The 22,167-nt window shown below is 35.1% G+C and overlaps 2 protein-coding genes across 6 annotated transcripts in view; one reads left to right on the top strand and one right to left on the bottom strand.

The window, feature by feature from the left end:
* Positions 1 to 1,311: 1,311 nt before the first annotated feature.
* On the bottom strand, positions 1,312 to 10,354 carry MIS12 (minichromosome instability 12 (mis12)-like protein). Of its 3 annotated transcripts, none has more exons than XM_086454616.1 (8): positions 10,245 to 10,354; positions 9,938 to 10,064; positions 9,780 to 9,837; positions 7,498 to 7,617; positions 3,987 to 4,082; positions 3,672 to 3,810; positions 1,621 to 1,758; positions 1,312 to 1,541 (listed from the first exon to the last, which is right to left on the bottom strand). In XM_086454616.1, exons 2-8 carry the CDS (start codon positions 10,057 to 10,059, stop codon positions 1,480 to 1,482), a joined length of 735 nt encoding a protein of 244 aa, XP_086310742.1. In that variant the 5' UTR covers positions 10,060 to 10,064; positions 10,245 to 10,354; the 3' UTR covers positions 1,312 to 1,479. The 3 variants fall into 3 exon arrangements, with proteins under 3 accessions (XP_086310742.1, XP_086310744.1, XP_086310743.1); XM_086454618.1 differs by having other exon boundaries at positions 3,987 to 4,079; XM_086454617.1 differs by having other exon boundaries at positions 9,938 to 10,118; positions 10,245 to 10,320.
* A 3,489-nt stretch (positions 10,355 to 13,843) lies between these two features.
* Positions 13,844 to 22,167, top strand: part of LOC147394572 (ARM repeat superfamily protein) — a 32,884-nt gene continuing 24,560 nt past the window's right edge. The window contains exons 1-9 of one of the 3 annotated variants that reach the window (XR_015181856.1): positions 13,844 to 14,180; positions 16,995 to 17,056; positions 17,194 to 17,286; positions 17,857 to 18,028; positions 18,416 to 18,531; positions 19,383 to 19,469; positions 19,581 to 19,697; positions 19,817 to 19,875; positions 19,997 to 20,144. Coding sequence is in view for 2 of the 3 variants with exons in the window: in XM_086454825.1 (XP_086310951.1) it covers positions 14,057 to 14,180; positions 16,995 to 17,056; positions 17,194 to 17,286; positions 17,857 to 18,028; positions 18,416 to 18,531; positions 19,383 to 19,469; positions 19,581 to 19,697; positions 19,817 to 19,875; positions 19,997 to 20,144 (978 nt within the window). In the remaining variant the exon portion in view is untranslated. Of the gene's footprint in view, positions 14,181 to 16,994; positions 17,057 to 17,193; positions 17,287 to 17,856; positions 18,029 to 18,415; positions 18,532 to 19,382; positions 19,470 to 19,580; positions 19,698 to 19,816; positions 19,876 to 19,996; positions 20,145 to 22,167 lie in introns of those variants that run through there. The other 2 variants (XM_086454825.1, XM_086454826.1) reach the window with 2 other exon arrangements.

Here is a 22,167-nt window from a genome sequence, read left to right as displayed (position 1 = left end):
AATATAGTCATTTTCATGTGAAGGGACATATGTTGAGATTTAGATTTAGTTGAATTGAAAGAAGTGGAGAGAAGAGAAACTCAATTTCTCTCCATTACGTTTGAATTGACAGGAGAGAACTTGAGGTGATTTTGAAATTTTAAAATAGCTTAAAAGAAATCTAAGGGCAAAGTTAAAATTATAAAATATTTTAAAAGGATTTCTCTCCTCTTCTTTCCACTTTTGGAGAGAGAAAAAATTCATTTTTTTTTTCTCTCCAATTATTTTCTCTTCTCTCCCCCACTTAACAATCCAAACAAGAGAAATAAAAAGAAATTCATTTATTTTCTCTTTACGTCTCTCCATTTCTCCCAATCCAAACACATTAATAATATGTGTCAAATGTCAATTTAGTTGACCAAACCCGACGCATCATCAAACCTATGCATCATCATACATAGGCTTCATTGACCAAAGACAACCTAATTCTACTCAGAGTTCAACAAATATGAGAAACTTTATTGAACCAACCAAAACTCTCAAAAAGATAGAACATATCAAAAAATAAAAGCCCAATTTTTAAAAATAGTAATTGTGAAATTAAAACAAAATAGTATGGATGAGAATTTACTTAAACCTCGTGTTTTACTATACGCTGTAAATACATATTTGATTGAAAATAACAAATGAGACTTCATAAAGAAAAGATGGTTTGGGCATGCTCAAAAGATTGATTACAGCCCCAACGCCAATTAGAAAAAATATTCAAGTTGAATGCCCTTAATGAGTAAGAGAAAGACCCAAAAGAATGATAACGGAGATATGAACTCACTGTCAATAATAATAGAAGACTTGACTTTCGAGAGAGTGGAATGAAAGAACAAAATTCATTTAACCCTACCCAAATATTTGGGATAAGGTTTTGTTGTTGTTGTTGTCGTCATCATTATTAATGGAGATATGAACTCACTATCAATAACAGAAGACTCGGCTTTGGAGGGAGTGGGACAGAAGAACAAGATTCATTAGCCGAATCCAAATCTTTGGGATAAGGCTTTGTTGTTGTTGTTGTCATTGTTTGTGGTTGATTCGCTAAAGAAGTAAATTATTATGCAATTAACCAGGTACTCCGTACTCTCCTCAAAACATCACATCGTAGTGTACAATGGATGAGTCGACATGTACATGCTCTAGAACCAATATCAACATCACATGAATGCACATGGTGTTAGACACATTCCAAGCAGATTTCTAATACTATGGCTCCATTTTTTTTTCCTGTATTTGCAGTACCATCCCCAAAATCAGATATGTAAGAGAATTAATACAGCATAAGAGACAACAGTTTAGTCCTTAATAAGACATGGCAATGTCGACCTCCAATACATAGCATCACAAGTATGGTTTAGATCCAACTATCATACATAGCTAGCAATAGCACGATACACTATTAGCAAAAATCACGTAAAACTATACAATAGAGGATACGAAGTACAACATTCACATTTTCTTCAACTCGGCTAAAAATTCATGAAGATCTTTTGGGTCTACATCATTGAGACCTACAAAACAAAAGTTACAAACATCATTTTTGATGTTTTTGAAAAGTAAAAGAATAATTTTAAGGAAGAAAAAAAAAACCTTTGGTACAATGCATCAAGGACTGGTTTTTGTTTGGATCGTATATCATCTCTGCTCTACGGCGTTCAAATTCTGCCATTCTTTTGATCTTCAGCTTCTCCATTTTTGCACGGAATTCAGCTGCTGTTTTTGCCATTTCTGCATACATCAAACAATCTATTTAGAGATTATTTATGCAAAAAATGTTGCATATTAGTATGAAATTCGCTACTTCTATTTAATCAAATGTAGAATTATTGTTCTATTTAGCGATTTTTTCACGGGCAACAAATACTGCACAAATCATTGAGGTTTAAGTATTGCTCCTGGTGTAGAATACACGTGTAAATAGCAAATAATATGTCAAGGCAAAATATAAACGAATCCAATCAATTCCTACAATCGTAAATTGCTTTTCAATAGCTAATACGTGACTCGGTCACCTCTCTCAGACTGAATGAAGTTTGTTTGTATACCTCAACAAACAGAATATTTCGCTCATTATTCACGAACTAGCTAACAAAATTAAACCAATCTTGGGTCCTGGTGCTTTGTATTAAATTTTCCTTTGGAAATCTACAACACACTTCACAACTAGTATGAATTTTATAGTGTTGTTGGGTTTGGTAATATAAAATCACCACATACTTTTCGGTGTTGATGGGTATTCTAGAATGCATTTTCATCAGCTTAAAACAAAAGGGGGTTCATAGATAGTTGTTATTGTCCATAAAAGGGGGTCTATCTAAAGGTGTTTTTCTCTCTTGTAGAGAGTGAGAAAACATTAGAATCTCTCAATGTATGTTGTTCTTCTCTTGTAAAAAACCAGAAGCTCAAGGTGGTTGAGTGTGTCATCGCATTGTCGTCACGGGATTATGACAACTAGAGAGCTTGGTGGGTTTCACCAGAGTGTTGGAAGTGAGTATTGACCTCCATTCCTATAACCTCCTTCTTGATTTAGTAGATTTTTACTTGTTGGCTTGCCCATGGATGTAGCCCCATTGTGGGTGAACCACATATATCTTGTGTTGTAGTTATATCTTGTTTCTCTAAAATCTTTATTGTTTCTTACACTTGCTTTTCACACTCTTGGGGTTTAAGTTGTTGGAATTAACCAATTGACTCTTAGGGGAGATTGAGTTTGATAACAGGTTTTCCGTGTGTGGCTTGGGGTTTAGCGATAACAATGTTCTTATGAATCTTAGTTACAAGTACATGCCCAAAAACATAGAAGAATCAAAGGCACAGGAATTCAGTCAGGGTTTAGGAAAGCCAATGTAGTAATTATGATCTTGGTAGAATATAGTGGGAAACATAAAAGAAGGTATAGCTTCAAATAAGCATTTAACATTTTTAATAATCATAATGTAGGCTATTGAAGCTGCCAGCTTTCTAAGTTGGTTAAAGTCCGTGAGTGTTGATACCACAATCTGGGTTCAAAACCCACCTTCACCCACTAATTACTAACCACTAACTTGCTTAATAATAATAATAATAATAAAATGTATGCTGCAAAGTTTAGTTTCTAATTTTCTGATGGAGAATGAGTTTAATATGTTTCTTAAGCTGAACAACAAAGATCCATTTGTAGGAATACTTAGTTATGTCCATTATGAATGGTGGAGGAGCCAGAGCACGAAATCAATTTATTTTCTAAGAAAAACCAAAAAAGTAGTTCTTACTCTTTTGCAGGTAACGTGGGAGCTATGTAACCCAAATATTTTCAAATGGGTGCCATATATGCATCAAATACCTCCATTTTAGATGTAAATATTTTATCCACACTGTATTGGTCCCATGTCATTGCCACATCATCGTTTTAGTGCAGCACCTCAATGGCCTTAATCCCTCTATGCCCAAGACTTCTTGTACTTTGTTTAAAGAGGAGTATTAGCTTGCATGTTTCATCAAATCATCAACCAAAAATCGATATAATGAAACTTGTAGAGATCTATTTATCATTCACAACCTAAGCTATTTTAGTACAAAATCATATAATTTGTGAACACTTTCATTGTAAAAACAGGTACTTTAACAATAGGATACAGAATTTAATGGCTACCAGAAACTACCTTGGAATCTGTCATGGACAGAATTCTGTTCAAATAGTTGTAATGCCTCGGTAACAGACTCGGCAAAACTATTGCTTAAAGTCGACTGCTTCTTCCATGCATGTAGCTCTCTTTGCATCTCACTGGACTCCTTTCCAACCTAAAGGTAACCACTTAAATTCTCACAGAAAATTACCTTACGGGAAAGTGGGGAAAAACGAACAAACGATACCTCAGCCTTTTTTTTCTCCTTTTTCGTTCTAATAATTTTTTACTTATTAAAAAAACAAAAAACAAATTATATAAATTGTTTAGAGATCAGGGGGTGCTTATTACCACAGAAAGCTTCTCCCTCAAGGAATCTAACTGGTTGTCCAGCTCTGGATCAGAGAGTGCATCTTGACCCATCAAACTGTCACTGGACGTACCCTGCTGGGAAAAAAAGAAGAAAGAAAACAACCTTCATGATTCTATATGTAATAAGAGGATTAATTGATATAAGGAGGTCGAGAAGACTTACCATAGTAAACAAGAACAAGAAAGCATAAAATAGCATTATGTTTCCCAAATAACTATGTGAGCCCCATGAAAATAAAATTCTTAAAGAGTAACAGATTGCACTTGATATTCGGCTTGACCATCTGTAAATCAACTTTGATGTTGATGATAATATAGTGAAAATGCTCATCATTCCTTCAAAGACCCTCGTGTTTCTTTCTTTCCAAAGACCCCACACGATTGCAAAAGGTAATAAGTTACAAATGTGCTCTCCTCTAAAAGTTAAAGCATAAGCATGCCAATTACTAAAGAGATCCAGCACTGATCTAGGTAATTCCAATGTTCGAAAAATCAACAATTATTCACTCGATTAATCAAGTAATCTGTAGTGAGGATTTTATCTAGGGAAGCCAACTAAGCAAAGAAAGAAACTTTGGAAGGGACTATAGCCCACCCGAGATAGTGGATTGAAAGTAGGAGGTCGACAAGGTGTAGAAAGAGTGGACGAAGGATTCATTTGATTCCTAAACTCACTCTATCATCACAAGCCAAGAGGGAGATACGAAAAATATCAACGTGAATTAGGAGGTTGGTAATTTGGTATATTTCCCAATCAGTCAAATTCCTTCTAAGACCAAAATCCCAGCACATTCTCCCTGGTATAGGAAATGAAGTCCTTTACTGGCCGATCCTTCCTATTCCATAGGGAATAAAGAGGAGGAAAAGCATGTCTAATGGCAGATTCACTGCACTAGAGATTTTCCCAGAAATGGACTCAATATCTCTTGCCGATTTGGTATTGAAGGCCCAAGTGGCTTTGCACATACTACATATGTCCCCAAGAAATGTAAGCAGGATAGATATCCAATCTAGGGTCATAACATTTTCCCAACCAAAATGCCTAATATCCTCTTCTTGAAATCCCACAAACACTTGCACAAAAGATCCATGTTCCATAGCCGAGAAATTTATGACTCCCTAAACCTCCACTTTCACAAGAAAACATGTAACATTTTAAGCTTCCCTTCGGAATCACTCGAAATGAATTCTCTAATTGACCTTTTGAGTGTAGTCAAATTTTGGATGGGATCCTGATTGCCAATGACTGTATTGATGCAACAATCAAAGAAGGGGTGTCAAGGTGGTTTGTAAGGTTGACCTTCAAAAATCCTATTACCTGTCAACTAAGATTTTTTGAGATATATGATGTTAAGTGTGGATACATATTTTTCCCACCTAAAGACTATGACATGTGTCCTCTCAGGATCATAAATATATCAAATCTTGAAATATTAATCATAACATAATAGTATTATCTCGGTAATAATAGGCAAATCAAGATTAATAGCCTAGTTATATAGAACATCATACCGAGAACAAATACTGTCTATTAAATATTTTATATGCACGATTAAAATTACAAAAGGAGAATCATAAACTAATTCATCTCATTTTCCGATAACGACCAAGCTCTTCATTTACTAATCATCTATACATGGCTTTGACCAATAACAAATATCACCACTTATAATTTGATTGGTCAAAACAACGATATTTTATACTTAGAAAAACATCTTGAAAAGTTAAAATTGCTGAGCAAACCAAATCCATGGAATCATATCTCAGGAAAAAATTGTTAAATATGAATTAGCTTTATCATATAACTCGGATAGATTCTCATCTATCAGATAAAACAAGGTCTGCCACCACCTTGTGCAAACCCACATGCCTCCAAACAAGATCAACACAATTATAGAAGAAGATTCTTTCTCTATGGTGAAGAGATCATCCTCACCAAAAATCAGCTCATTCCGAAACTTCTAACCCTAGTTTACAAGTTGAAGAATCGTGGAACGTCCAATTTTTGTAAACAACTTTTGATGGGTTTAGAAGTTTCGGAATGGGCTGATTTTTGGTGAGGATGATCTCCTCATCATAGAGATCATCCTTGCAAAAAATCAGCCCATTCCAAAACCTCTAACCCATACATTGAAAAAATGTTTGGCTCTCTTTAGGGCCTCCGAACGCCCCCCATATATATTAGTATAAAAAACTTATTAGAATTAGAGAAGGAAAAGAAAAAAAAAAAGAGGCTGAGGTAGCCCCCAAAAACAAGAGAAGAAGACAAGGAAAGAAGAAAGAAAATACAAGAAAACAACCCAAAAACAAACCCAAACCCCTAGACCAGCTACAAAGCACACAAGGAATTCCACTTGAACACAAATTTCTCAAAGAAAATTCCTTTAAAATCCTTGCTTAGCTTGCTCCAAAGATAAACCAGTCCCAAGATCTATCATTGAGCTAGATTTTTCAAGGGCGCTTTAATTGGTCTCAGGTCTCACCATTAACATGAACAAGACAAAGTTCTTGGGTGTTGGATCAATTCCTCACTCTGATATCTTGGTAGGCATATTGGGATGTTTCCTTGATACTCTAGCCTCTTCATATTTGGGTCTTTTCCTTAGGGCATCATATTGAGGTAGATTTATATGAGGTCCAGATATAGAAAGGATTGCCTGGAGGTCATGTTTGTGGAAAGGAGAGTATCTCTCTAAATGAAGGAAGCTAACCTTGATAAAAAGTACAATTGCTAGCATCCGAATTACCTTTTATCTCCTAACACAATTCCTGGAATTGTGGTGACGATGAAATTGGATAAGATAACTGGAGATTTTCTTTGGGGAAATAGGCTTTAAAATTGCAAGGTCCATACAGTAAAGAGGAAGTCATTTGTAAGCCTGGTGATCAAGGGGATTTAGCTACTTGAAAGTTGAAAGAAATGAATGTGGCTTTGCTCAGAAAATGGTTATGGAGGTTCAGGGTGGAACATCCCTGCTTAGGGGCTAATGTCTATAGAAAGAACCTTATATTAGGATCACTAACGTGTTGCTTTCACCTCATTGGGACCATTGAGTCTCGATGTAATGTTTATGTGCCATACAAGGTCCTAATTAGGGGCATTTTGAGGCATTGTGACAGCTAACCGGTTGAATATCATGAAAGATCAGCGCAACAAATTTTCAAAAACTCTGTGACCCCGCAATAAATTCCAAAATCATGTGATACTTAAATGTAACATCAGCTTTTTAAGCACTTATAAAATCTGCATCATCAAATTAAAGTGTTCGAATTCAGTAAAATATGATATAATAAAGATCTAAGGGAAAAAAAAAAGGAAAGAATGGAGAAAAGAAAGAAAGAATAGAGTTCCAACTAGAACAATACAATAAACATATGCCATGAGCACACTATTTAGAGTGAGATGAAATGAATATAATTATAATACAAAGAATGTTCTTACAACCAATGGCAAACCTTTTATTCACATTCATTAAGCTATGTAACTTACAGATTTAGGCAATGAGAAACCTTCGGGAACAACAAAACAATGCTGTAGGCAATACTTCTCCCACATACCCATTCGTTTGTCCAAACCTTCTTGAAGTATGTTACGAACAGAAGAAACACCCTGGGAAAGCAAACCACAAAGAATCAACAAGTATAACATGCAAAATCAAGAAACATCACATGGGGGGACATGGAACATGGCATAATCAATCTACTAAATGTATATATTACTAAGTGGTTTTGTGTCTAGAACCTAAAGCATGAACAACGGGGCCTCACAATTGGTGCCACACTTAAAAATATGATGTAAAATGAAGATATTTTTTGGTTGGGGAAGTACCTTGATTATGATTAGGACACATACAATTATAAACAAATAAAAAGGCACAAACAAGTAAATTCGCAGCAAATTACAAAATATGGATGTTTCAACAGTTTACGGATTTTTTGGTCAAACTAACAACATATACAAAACCAAACATTTTTCAATATATGGGTTAGAAGTTTTAGAATGGGCTGATTTTTGGCGAGGATGATCTCTATGCCGTAGAGATCATCCTCGCCAAAAATCAGCCCATTCTAACACTTCTAACCCCATCAAAAGTGGTTTACAAAAATTGGACGTTCCGGGCTGATTTTTTGTGAGGATGATCTCTACACCGTAGAGATCATCCTCGCCAAAAATCAGCCCATTCTAAAACTTCTAACCCCATCAAAAGTGGTTTACAAAAATTGGACAGTCCACGATTCTTCAACTTGTAAACTAGGGAGGAGATCATTCTCACTAAAAATCAGTCCATTCCGAAACTTCTAACTCATATATGGAAAAATGTTTGGCACAATGTTTGATTTTGTATATGGCCCTTGAACCCAACCCATTAACAAAATCAGAAGTTATATATGAAAATTGATTCTCTGATTTAAGCCATTACTTTATTTTCTAATACTCCTTACATAATTCTCTAGGCCTCTACTTGACATTAACAAAAGTTCTAAATCCACATTAGCAATCATTATCATCATCACTAAAGCCTTATCCCAAAATTTGGGTTCAAGTGAACAAAGCACCATTAACAAAGAAAATATCATATATGTGACAATTTTTAAATATAAAACAAAACTATAAAATGTGAACAATACTGAGGTAGCGATTTGCACTCACACCACGTGGTTAACACCGAGGTCATTTAAAACACACTCATGTGACTCTAAGAAAGGCAAGTCTGGGTAATAACAATGCACCAAAGTCATTTGAAACAAAATCGTGTGACTCTGAGAAGGATAAATCCGAATAAATCATAAGTACCAAGGTCACTTGGAACGCTCAAACAATTCTGTTAAAGTCAAACCTAAGGAAGGCCCAATGTAGGGATTGATCAAAACCAGCTCTGGGGCAAATGAGACGGAGTCATTTGGCAAGCTAGAGTAATAACAGCCTAAGGTGCTACAAGTCCTAAAAAAAAATCTGAGTATTGAAAAGCAAGCCAAGGCATAAATTGGAAGATGAACTAAAGAAGGGATCAAACAGAAGAAAAATGAAAGAGAAGACTCAAAAGGATAAGGAGAAATACCAGAAAACCAAGTAAAAGGGAAAAATAGAGAGTGGAGTAAACGGGAAAACCCATAACAACAAAAACTACCTAAGAAACCACTGAAAAGTGAAAAGAGGATTTAAAGTAAAGAGTTTACGAAAATCTGACTTGGCATTACACCTTGACCAACTGTGTGGTGACACTTGTCCTAGAGTCTGGACTATAAAACCCCCTCGCAAAGGCTAAGAGAGGGTTGAAAAATCATCTCTTACTCACTCTTAAGAGAAACCACCTCTACAAATTCACTACTCATCACCTTTTTCATCTAAATTCCTTGTTTTCTCTTGATCACCATTGTTTTTGCTAAGTAAATCTTCAGAGGATCTTTGGCAGGCACTACACCGGGACTTCTTTCTTCTACCTTCTCTCCTTGATCTAAGCCAAACAAGAGCTAAAGAAAAGCTTCTGGATCAAGATCATCACCATCATCAAGGTTTGAAGTTCATCTCGAGGAGTGGAAACTCAAAAAAGCATGCAAAAATAGCAAGTCTTATGGGTACCTTTCAAAAGCTTCAAAACATCAAATTGACACATCTCTCTGAGTTAAATCTAAACCCTAAATGCAATTCCATCCCTAACTTTCCATATAATGTCTTATGAATACCTTTCAAAAGCTTCAAAACATCAAATTGACACATTTGAGATAAATTAAATCCTACAACAGATTGGTGATTATTGTTAATAAATTTACCTTGCTTAATTCATCTGACCCATCTTGACCGATGTCACCCAAAAGCATCCACGCCTTCCTGTAAACCCATTATTGAAATTGCACAGATAAAATTGGGTTTCAATTAGAAACAAAGATTAAACTAAATGAAACAATGAGAGAGAGAGAGAGAGACATACAGTTCGTAGAACTCGAATGCTCCATCGACCACGTCGTCAACTGTGTTGAGAACTTCATTGATGAAGAGCTGAGGGTTCAGATTTAACAAAGCGAAAATTTCCTCACTTTGGGTTCCTTCCATTTATACTGGGATGTAATGAGTTTGATCCGTAATCAGAGTTAGGTTTCACAAAATCAAAGCTTCACCGTAAACCACAGAAGAAATAAAATAAAATTGGAGAATGAAATGGATCGTTTGGACTCTATTTGATAGAAAATCACAAACGGAATCAAAGTTTAAACGATAATCTGCTAGGAAGAACTTACCACAATCTCCTCTGCAAGTTTGAGTTTCTCTCTTTTTTTTTCTCCCGCCAATGAACATGACCTCACTCCTCACCCGGAGACAGATACGGAAATTAAGAGATGGTCACACCAACTTTTGCTAACACCACACCAATTCATATGTATATCGTGGTTTTTAAACTCGGTATCCCGTCTCGCCTCGTTCAGCTCCAGTACCCAGTTGACTCGGACGACATATCTCGTTCGAGTTGTTAATTGAGACAATGGTTTTTAACCATTTAAAAAATCTGAAAATTTCTGAAAAAATTCAGAAATGATTCCTATTAAATTATGAATCTAAAAAAATATAAAATAAAAAAAAATCGACTTGAGAATGAAATAATAAAGGGTTGAGACTTTAATTTATTTGTCTCGATTAACTTGGACAAGATTTTCAAAATCTCATCTGATACGTCTCATTTAACTCACAAGTTAAATATTTTTTGCGCTGTCTCATTCATATTGCTCGAGATATTGGAAAATATCGTTCGAGACCACTCTCTTATCTCACGATATGCGGTTGTCTCAAAACACTTTGTGAATTGGTCTCGTTGGATTTTGATATCTAGTTAACTCGGGCAATATGTCTCGGTTTCGGACAAGTTTAAAAACCATGATGTATATTGCTTATGGGTACAACCTGGTCCAGTTCAAACCGTTCATAATCAAATCAATACCTTTAGGCCGGTTTGGAATAAGTTGCGATTTGATTCCGGGTTAAGAAAATGGAAAACCCATCAATTTGAAAACAAATTGAAAATCTCATTACGAATTATTTTAGGATTAAGAAATAGATTAAGGATATTTTTATAGATAAATTAATGATTTTCTTATAAATAGATTAATGATTTATTGTATAAAATTTTATGCTTATTATTTATTTATTTTCATTAAAGATGTGTTCTTTTCAATTAGGTTTATCAAATATTGACAATCCATATAACCGAACCAAACTGAACTCAGTATGGTTTGGGTTGGTTCAATCTATTATTATTGCGGTTTGATTCTAGTTCTTATTTAGTGGAATTAACTTATGTTGGTTCGATTCCGATTTAGACACAAGTCAAACAAAGTTGCACCCCTAAAATCACCAAGCATTAGCACACATCTCAGGGTGGTGTTGGCAAAGTTGGTGTGGAAAAAAAATCTCTCCAAATTAAAAGGGCGTGACTTTTATACCCGACGTGTCATCTTAGCTCCTACTCACTCCAAATTGAATAGATGAAGTGAGTCATTCATCCACTAGGGGATTGAAGGAAAGTAGTGACTCTGGGTTGATTAATCCCGGGTTTGTGGAAAACAACTTTACTTGGTGTATCAATATAAATATAAGATGTAGAGAGTGAATCTGGGGAAGGCTTGATAGAGATTTATTCACCCATTTGTGGATCTCGATGATGGGAATTCATATTGCAAATCACCTCCTTCGTTGATCTTTAAATCACACAAAAATCTTGGTTTGCCTATCTAATTTGGTCCCCTGTGTGACAAGGATTTAGAGCATTATTAACCTTATCTGGTCGCATTTATATTTGAGGTATAAAAAATCCCATTTAGGATCCTCGTCGCTTACCTTTTGTTACTTGTCCTTTTGACATTTTCGGTACCTATTCTCGTTGATTTTGTCACTATTTTCATCTTCCTTCGTCTTACTTCTAAAAGTAGACAACTAACAACCATTACCTTATAATATTCACAACTTTCTATTATGGACATGTATTTTTGGACTTTTGTCCCACTATTATTTTGAAAAAATGTAATATAGTCGACTATTATATAAAATCAATAAAAATAAAATGATGTCAAAATTGAGAATCAAATTCTACATTCCGAACTGAAAACCTTGGGAACTCGTGGAATTTGATAACAAACTCATCTACAAAGACAAGAAATTGCATCATCATCACCATTTGTTGTAAGATAGTAAAAAATTATAATGTTCAAATTTATTATCAAATGGAATGGATTGTTATCACTTATTAACAAACCATTCATCGTCGTCGTCGTTAGACAACAACACTTGAAAAGTCCAAATAAGATACCTATACTTGTGATGTCAACGGGTCAATTTCTAAAAGGAATCAAAACCAGAACGAGATCTGTTAGTAGGCGTTTGGATAGGACTCCTTGGCTACTTCTGACTCTTGCGAGGAGTTAGAAGTCGTTTGGATGCGTTTGTATGAACTACTCCCTCGAAGAGTTACTCCGCGCAAGAGCAAGAAATTACTCTTTATGAAGAAGTCAAGAAAACCTATTTCTCAAAACTCTTCTTGCGGGGAGTCAAAATCTAACGGTTCGTTTTACCAAAATACCCCTAACTTTATTAATTTTCTATGAAAATATTTCTAATTCATTTGCCCTTAAATCAAACAAAAGAAACATTTATTAATATTAAATTATTTTTTTTTAATTTTGAGTATAATGGATTTAAACACATTATATTAATATTTAATATTTAAATTATTATATTATATTATATTAATATTTATAGTTAAACACATTATATTAATATTTAATATTTAAAATATTATATTATATTATATTAATATTTATTATATTATATTATATTAATATTTATAGTTAAAATGTCAAAAATAATATAGTTTGAAGGCATATTATGACACTAAAAGACAGTCTGTCAATTTTTTTTTTTAAATTTTGAGTATAATGGATTTAAACACATTATATTAATATTTAAAATTTAAAATATTATATTATATTATAATAATATTTATTATCTTATATTATATTAATATTTATAGTTAAAATATAAAAAACAATATAGTTTGAAGGCATATTATGACACTAAAAGACAGTTTGTCAATTTTTTTTTATAAATATTATGTCATATTATGTCAAAAACAGTCAGTCAAATTTTTTTTTAAAATTTAAGTATAATGGATTTAAACATATTATATTAATATTTAATATTTAAAATATTATATTATATTATATTAATATTTATTATATTATATTATATTAATATTTATAGTTAAAATGTCAAAAACAGTATAGTTTGAAAGCATATTATGACATTAAAAGATAAAAAACAGTAACTGGTATAATATAAGGGTATTCTGGTCTTTTTTCTAGAAGTCATGAGAAGTCAGTATGGTTCCCAAACAGACTTCCAGCACAAAAGTACTTCTACCAGTACTTCATAGAGTTGATTGCCAAACGTCATTTCTGCACAGAATTACTTTTCCAACTCCTCCATAGAGTACTTCAGCTTCTGTTCTTTGGAAGAGTAGTTCTGCTCCTGGTATCCAAACAGGCCCTTAATTTCCTTGACTCTTGATTATAATTTTCCATTGATGGAATCAGAACCGTCAAAATTTAACCTCTAAGGAGTATCAATTCTCGATTCATATTGATTTTGGTTCTCAAATAGTTCGACAAAACGGATCTAGATCGACCCTATAAGCTCTAGTTTCGGTTAAATGGGTTCCTATTGACACCCCTAAATTTTCCATAACACACCAGCCGTACGGGCATAAGTGAAGGGGCGCAGGTTAAGGCGTTGCGCACAACATGCGCAAGTTAAAACGATGCACACGTTATAACTTTACTAAACCCTAGGACATCGGATGCCACTCCCTTCAATAGAGCGCCAAAAAAGCAACTCATCTCTGCCACTCTCATTCTCTCTATATAAACCCCAAATTCAAAGCACCCCATTTGATTTCGCCCTTAAAATACTCATCCAAAGAGGGCGGGAAACGTAGATAAAGAAAACCAAAAAAATTCTAAACTGTACTTCTACTTCGCAGATGCGTAATTAGGGTTTTAATTTCATGGCGAATTCAGTCGATCAAGATCAGCAGTGGCTGCTTAATTGCTTGTCTGCAACTTTGGACACGAATCACGAGATCCGATCTTTTGCTGAAGCATCGTTGGATCAAGCGTCTTTGCAACCAGGTTAGATAAAAATTTGCAAATGTTGTAGTTTTTGATGTAATATTGATTTTTGTTTATTGGATCGCGTTTGATCTTCTTAGTTAGCTAAGGTTTTCAAGTAAATATTTGTTTTTCTTTTTAATGGGAATTTGAATTTAGATGAATCATTTGTGCTTTGGATTGAGCTTGGGTGGAATCACTGTGAGATGCTCTGTTACAATTGTAATTGGCTTAAACTTTCTTTAATTCTTGAGCTTTATATGCTCTAGATCAAGGGAAGAAGAGAAAACTTTCGAAACTATGTACCTCTATAAGCTGAATGGGGAACACTGAGAAATGTGTAAGTGGAGAATGAGGAGACTTACTTCATATAGAGAGAAAGGAAAGAAAGAAACAAACAAGCTAAAAGAAACAAACCACGAAGAATGTAATTGAAGACCCAAATCTAAGACCTCTTAATGCAAACTATCTCCCTAATAAAAAGAGAATTTTCGAAGAACAGACCATTAAAACCCTCAAATTACTTGCACAAAAAACCATGAGACTTAGGATATTGAAAATTACATTATGCCATTCACGCTCCTTCTCTCCAAACACATGACTATCATGTTCTTTCCATAACCATCAATAGACCCCCGATTGTGCAACCTTACTCAACGATATTCCTTAAGAGGTGAGATGGAAATAAAAAATAAACAATTTACCAAGCTATAAATGGACTTGACTTCCTAGCCATCGATATTTATATTGAAATTGAAGTCCCATGAAATTTCTCCTCTCACTTTAACCATGAAATTCTAGATAGGAAGATTTTTGTAAGAAGATATGCAATAAAAATTTGAGGAATGAGATTTGGGGGAGGAGAATCTACCAACAATCCTCCTAGAACTGGTCCTTGTTCCCTCTCCCCATTCTAGAAGCGATCTTCTTTCAAAATCTTGGAAGAACCTTTAGGATGGCCTTCCATATCTTATGCCCGCACGATGATCTTGCTTTCTCATTCCATGCCTGTATATTGGGTCAATGACTCTCTTCCAAAGGCTTTCATGATTTATACCAAACTTCCGCAACCATTTTCCAAGTGGCGCTAAGTTCACGATTCTCAATTTTCAAATCCTAGACCCTCATACTTCTTAGAAGTGTAGATTTCCACCTCACAAGATGTTTCTAGCTCTCTCTATATTGTTCCACATGAAATTATGAAGCATCCTATCTAGTTGGATTGCTACACTTCTAGGAATACTAAAAGGGGTAGGAAGTACACTTGTATGTTAGATATGATGCTTTTGATAAGAGTCTATATCCTGCATTTGGTTAGGAACCTAGAATGTTGTGGCCCGAGGCATTTACCTACTCTCTCAATGACCGGGTTCCAGATGCCTTTGATCTTATACAATCCAAGAGGCAAACAAAGGTAAGATGACAAAACAAACTCATCTTCATACCCAAGGATCAAGGCCAAGAAATGTCGGCTAGATTCCTAATCTCAAATGCCTTGCTTTTGGCAAGGTTAATGGTCAAACGACTTAGACCAGAGACAAATTTATAAAAGATCTAACTTGCTCCAAGGAAGCATCCAAAAACGCCAAGGTGTCAGCCAGCAAATTGAAGAGAAATTTTGGTGGCATGATGGTGGGCTTTCTTCAAGATTCATTTTGCAAATAATACGCAGGTTATTTGACCTCGTCGCACAGTCAATGCATTCATTAGCAATCAAGACGCCATCTAGAACTTGATGGCCTTAAGCAGAAACACATTGGCTCTGACCCAATCAAAAGTAGAATGACCTATCCTCTTTTCCTCCAATTTATTTTTCCTCGATTTCCATCTCTGACAACCAAAGCTCGACCTGGAGACACCTAGTGTGGTGCAATATCACTAACTGAATTAATAATTCCAAATCCTTCTCTTTTTTAAAGATAGACAATGATTTTGAGGGAGATAGGGATGTTTTGCTTATAAAAAAAAATAACCCACAATTGGAAAGTATATATGTTATACAAGCTCAGGTGTTGTTTGGCTTGGAGACATAATAAGGACGAGTTCATTTTTGAAGCTGCATTGTCCTTGAAAAGTGGATTTTTTTAAGGATATGAAGCTAAAAACCGTTTTCTTGGAAGAGGGAATGTTGTAGGGTTAAAAACAAAAGAAGCCAAACTTCCCCATAAATTTCAAACTCGATAGAATCTTATACACTGGCAATATTGACTTTGAGAGGTACTTAATATGTGGCTAAGCTGGGAAAATTGGGGAGGAAGTTGCTACTGGTTTTTTCCCATGTTCTTTCTCTGAATATTACTTTTGCTTCTTATTACAGTTGCACTATTGATACTTGTTAAACTTGTGAATTGTATTCTGTTTTTTTTTTCTTAACCTTCGTTCTTTTCCCCCTTTTTGGTAATAGCAACCATTGTATCTATCATCATCAATGCTATTTTACATTATGAATTATATCTATCAAAATTGAAAAAAAAAAACTGAGTTGTAAATTGTTTCATGTTTGCTTCAATTGTGCATTTATCTTGTTTGTGCACATTGAAATTCCTCTATCCACTTCTTCTGTTGGACCGTCTTCCCTCTATTGTATGGTACACATTCCTAGCTTTCTCTCATTAGTTTATGGCATTTGGAGTCTCTAATCTGCATGCTTCTTACTGTCCCAATACTAGTGACGATGATCATTATTAATTGCAAGCTCAGTAGGAAAAAAAATGAACATTATGATAGTTTGTATCTTCATTTATATTCCTATGTTCTTTTTTCCTACTAAAAGTTGCATTCTTGATTACAACAACAAAACTAATACCAACTGAGGGATTTTTTATTGTCATGAAGGTTTTGGAGGTGCATTATCAAAGGTTGCAGTAAATAAGGAGCTTCCATTAGGATTGCGCCAGATATCCTTTTGTCACTTTTGCTTCTTTTTATATCATCTTTATTTTCTTTTCCTTTTAATATGCTTGACTGCTGTCTACATATATATATCATATGCAAAGAGATTCTTTTGTCTTGTAAGACTTTTAACATTTTTCACCTAGCTGCAGTCCTTCTAAAGCAGTTCATAAAAAAACACTGGCAGGAAGACGAAGAGAATTTCCAACATCCAGTTGTTCCAATTGAAGAAAAGGTCTTTTCGATAATCTAGGGCATCTGCAATTAATGTCCTTGAGCTCTATTTAACGTCCTCGAAAATCCCGAAAGTTTCGATTTTGTTTTTTTCTTCGGATGACAATTAACTCATGGCATAATTCGAATGACGATTGCCATCATGGTTCAAAGTTTCGTGCCGTTTCGGAATGTTTTGGAAGAACACTCTAATTTAGGTTGAGACGGGACGAAACATTAAGTGCCTCTTAAACAGATTTCTCTCTCTGTTTTTGGTAGTGCAGGAACTGTAGATTTTCTTTTAAAGTTTTACATTGTTCTCTATCTTTACTTCTTTTCTTATTTAGTTATATTCTATTAAATTTCTCCATTTTCTTTTCAAATCATTTTTTTTTCTATGGGCTTTAAATTTGATGCCTTGAAACTTATAGTTGTCTTCTTTGGTTATCTGTACTTCTCTTCAAAATAAAATTAGATTTTATTTTCTATGCGCATTTCGGTTTCTTGTTTCAAATGCAACCATTTCTGTTCTTTCTTCCTTTCATATTCTTTCTATGATCACATCACTTATGTATCGAAACTACAATGTCAGGCAGTCATTCGTAAATTTCTCCTCCTATCATTGGATGATCCTCATGGAAAAATCTGCACAGCAGTTGGCATGGCTGTAGCATCCATTGCACACTATGATTGGCCCGAGGATTGGCCTGAATTGTTGCCAGTTCTCTTGAAGCTAATTAGTGATCAGACCAATATGACTGGAGGTAAAATCTTTAATTGGTTCTTAGTGGGGCCTATGCATTGCTCATCATATTGTTTTTGATGCCTTGAAGGAGACATTTTTTTGCTTATTAAGCTGAAAATTGCACGAGTTGATTCTGTTTTCTGCTTCGATGGAGCATGTACTGTAAAACAGTTGTTCATTGGCTTGTTTGGTTTTCCCACATTTGAGGTTATCAACCATCCGAGCGAAGGTTTTTAGAGAAATCATACAGGAGTTCAAATGGTGCTTTGAACGATAATTTGGAAGCTTTATGTTGACTCGCTCAACTTGTTTAAGAAATTTTTTCAGTTGGTAGAGTTGACCGGTCAGTGAATTTTGACATATTAGCTGCAGATACTACAGTTAAGCCATTTCTCTGTTTGTGCAGTTCGTGGAGCTCTAAGATGCTTTGCTCTTCTCTCTGGTGATTTAGACGATAAATCGGTGCCAGCATTAGTGCCAGTTTTGTTCCCTTGCTTGCATACAATCGTATCATCGCCCCAGGTTAATTTGCATGAAGTTTATAATTAAAATGATTAATGGTTATCCTGCTTGCCAGGGCTGTCAATGGATCGGATCAGACCCGAAATCCGATCTGATAATTTCGGGTTTGGATCAATGTTTTGGATTCCGATAAGGATCCGATTAGAGAAGGTTTCAATCTAATATCTTATTGGATCTGGATCAACCATGTCTTGATCCAATAAGGACCCGATCCGATAATATGTCAGAAATTGTATAAATTATATTATATATTTGTTGAGATATATAAAGTTTATTTATATTTTTTTTTATATAAAATCAGGTTTGGCCCGATCCAAATGTTAATGGATCGGATCTGGATCTTAATATTGAGATACGATAACAACCTGATCCAATAATTATTGGATCAGCCTCAAATCTGATCCTTATGGGATTGGTACCGAATCCACCCCGATCCTTTGACAATCCCTACTGCATGTTTTTACATAAGGTAAAAACTTCAAAAATAGGAGGCACTTCACACAATTTTGTACTTCCTAATTTCCCGGAGAAACATTCATAAAATTTTGTCAGGTTTTGGTGTTTGTAAGTTTCATTTTTTTTTTCAAAATAATATAGTTTCCAAGAAACAAACAAATAAAAACAAAATATCTTCAGCATTCCCAAGATATTCACTTGCAATGGATTCTTGAGAGAAATATTTGTGATTATGCTGTTAACTAAATTCCACCTGTGATAGTCGGTAAACAGTTTTATGTCTACCTCTGTACAAGACTTGTGACATTTGCTGAAAAATATAAGAAAGATAGCCTCCTATTAAAACCTTTGACCTGTGTACCATATGTGTTCATTTTCTGCTCTTAATTGTGCAGGTCTATGATAAAACTTTATGTACAAAAGCTATTTCAATAGTTCACTCATGTACTTCAATGCTGGGAGCAATGCGCGGTGTATATAAGGTATGGTGCGTGAAATCTGTTTCTGAGATTATTTTATTGGGCCATAATTTTGGTTTTCTTTTTGATTTAGTGCATTTCAAAATGAAATTGAGCTAATATCTCTTTGTCCAGACAGAAACTAGTGCATTAATGATGCCAATGCTTAAATCATGGATGGGACTGTTCTCCACTATCTTACAACCTCCAGTGCAATCCGAGGATCCCGAAGATTGGAGCATCAGAATGGAGGTAGTTTTTATGGTTTGATATGTAGACACTTCTCATCAGTATGTGGATATAGCTTGGATCATGAACGTATAATAGACAGATTCTTGTAGCGTTTGAGATTCTTAATTTTCCAAAATCAGGTATTGAAGTGTTTGAACCAGTTTGTTCAGAATTTCCCAAGTCTTACAGAAGCAGAGTTCTCCGGCAAGTCCTTTTACTGAACAAGGACAATCCTCCCATCCCACACAGTTTCTAGATTCAGCCTTTGTCATTTTTCTCAATTTTTCAAATATACCTGGCTGATGTTGTTTGTATATCACTGCAGTTATTGTTTCCCCTTTATGGGAGACATTCATCTCATCTTTAAAAGTGTATGAGATGTCATCAATTCAAGGTGTAGATGATCCCTATCTGGGAAGATATGATTCAGATGGTACAGAGAATAGCCTTGAGGCCTTTGTCATCCAGGTAAGGAATTCAATGGCTCATGCTCTTCTTCTGCATTACCAATCAAATATTACATTTTGGATTATGAGCTGACTATAATGAAAAACGGTAAATAAACCAGTCAAATGATATAATTGGAAGTTTATTAATACCAATGATAGTCCAAAGTTGTTTCATTCTCGTTATCAATTTTGCATATCACATGTTAAGCTTGTTCCATCAGTGCGCTCGCGTTCCTCTGATTTTAACCAATGTAATGATGACAGAGTCACTTTCAGCGTTTGACACAAATATGAAAACTCCAATAGATTCCATCTTTTAGCCAGGAGAATAACCTTGTCAAGAGATGACAGGATTTCATGGAGGGAGCCTAATCCCGAATTTCTCTAACTATATGAGACAGTCAATTGTACTTTACAAATACTCAGTTAATGGTGTTGTGTGTTTCCTGTCCTGAGTTCGAATCACTCCCTAGGGATTTATTTGACAAATTACCCGGTGCGTGTTGGTGGAGGGGACTGCATGTGCCCAAGTATTAGTCGAATGCTCTAAAAGGCCGAAACACTTCGGCTAAAAAAAAAAAACTTTGGCTTTGTCAGAGTTGCACTGTTCTTTTTTTTTTTTTTTTCGATTGGTAGAAGTAATTTATTAATCAAAAGGGAGGTTAAGACCATCCCAAGAGAAAACATTATATAACATTCTGCAAAAAGGCAAACTACAAGGCGATAAGGTTACAAAAAGAGAGCCCAAAACTGAGAATGTAAGATCCAGAGTGGAATGATCCTTATCCTAAAAAATATGGCTATTCCTTTCCTTCTAAAGACCCCAACAAATTGCAAACAACGAAAGGCTCCAAAAATGGGCTTTGACCTCCTAAGTTACTCCCCCGCAAAGAAAGCAAGACCTGAAAAAGCGAATGAACTGAATGCGGAAGGCACCCTTGCAAACCAAACAAGGAAAGGAAATGAGACCAAATAAGCCAATTCACAGGGCAATGAAAAAGAATGTGATCTGCTGATTCCCCATCTTCTTTACAGATGCGACATGAGTTAGGAGAATGAAAGCTTCATCTAATAATTTGATCCAAAGTAGGAATCTCCCCAACGAAGCCTCCCAAGTAAAGGTCGAAACCTTGGAAGGCACCTTTCCAACCCAAATGAAGAGATCAAGAAACACACGATTACATGGAAAAAATGAAAATTGACCATCCTTTATTCATTCCCAGTTCCAACAATCCTCCAACCCTTCACGGAGAATGATAGCCTTAGTCTAGGTCTTCTAAAACCAAGGCCCCAAGTCCTCTTGGTTCCTCCTGAACTGATGAAAGCAAAAATATTTTAACCCTTCTTAAGGGATACCTCATAAAGATTGGGAAACTGGTCCTTAAGAGGAATATCCCCACACCACTGATCCTCCCAAAATTGGACTGTAGTCCCACACCTCACCTTGAATTTAACCTTCTTACGAAAATTTGGGAGCCTTTGTAGAATCCCTTTCCCGACCCCACATCCATACGACCCTTTTGTAGTTCCACTCTCTTACCCCAACTCCTGTACACCTCAGCACTAAATCTTCTCCAAGGACTATCTTCCTCCACCCCAATTCTCTGTAAGCATTAAACTGTGGTCTACTGCAGTTTGCCCCATCAAAATTTAGGACTTGTAATATCTTTGAGCAACAGTTGTAGTCACGGTATTTGTCTTGATTTCTATTATACTTATATCTATACAAATAAACGAAGTGCCGTGCTATTATTACTTATTCTTTATTTTATTCATATTCCCTATGGCGAAGGCATAGTTTCTTTTTTCTCTCAAATCAATTAAAAAACTCATTGGTGCCAAGTGTGAGGGAATGGTAGACGTTTGGTAATTTCTCCTCTGACCAGGAGGAACATCCATTGGAAAGAGGGGAAACTACTATTGATGGATTCAACAAGTCAAAATTGCAGATGAGAAGAAATTGGTTATACAACTAGGGCTAATTGAGATCTACTTTGTTCATTTCCTTTTTATTTTGCAAGTTGTAGATATTCAATTTCAAT

The sequence above is a fragment of the Akebia trifoliata genome, chromosome 9 (assembly GCF_017979445.1).
Source record: "Akebia trifoliata isolate Shusen 1 chromosome 9, ASM1797944v1, whole genome shotgun sequence".
Lineage (NCBI taxonomy): Eukaryota > Viridiplantae > Streptophyta > Magnoliopsida > Ranunculales > Lardizabalaceae > Akebia > Akebia trifoliata.
This window is presented reverse-complemented; position numbering and strand designations above follow the sequence as displayed.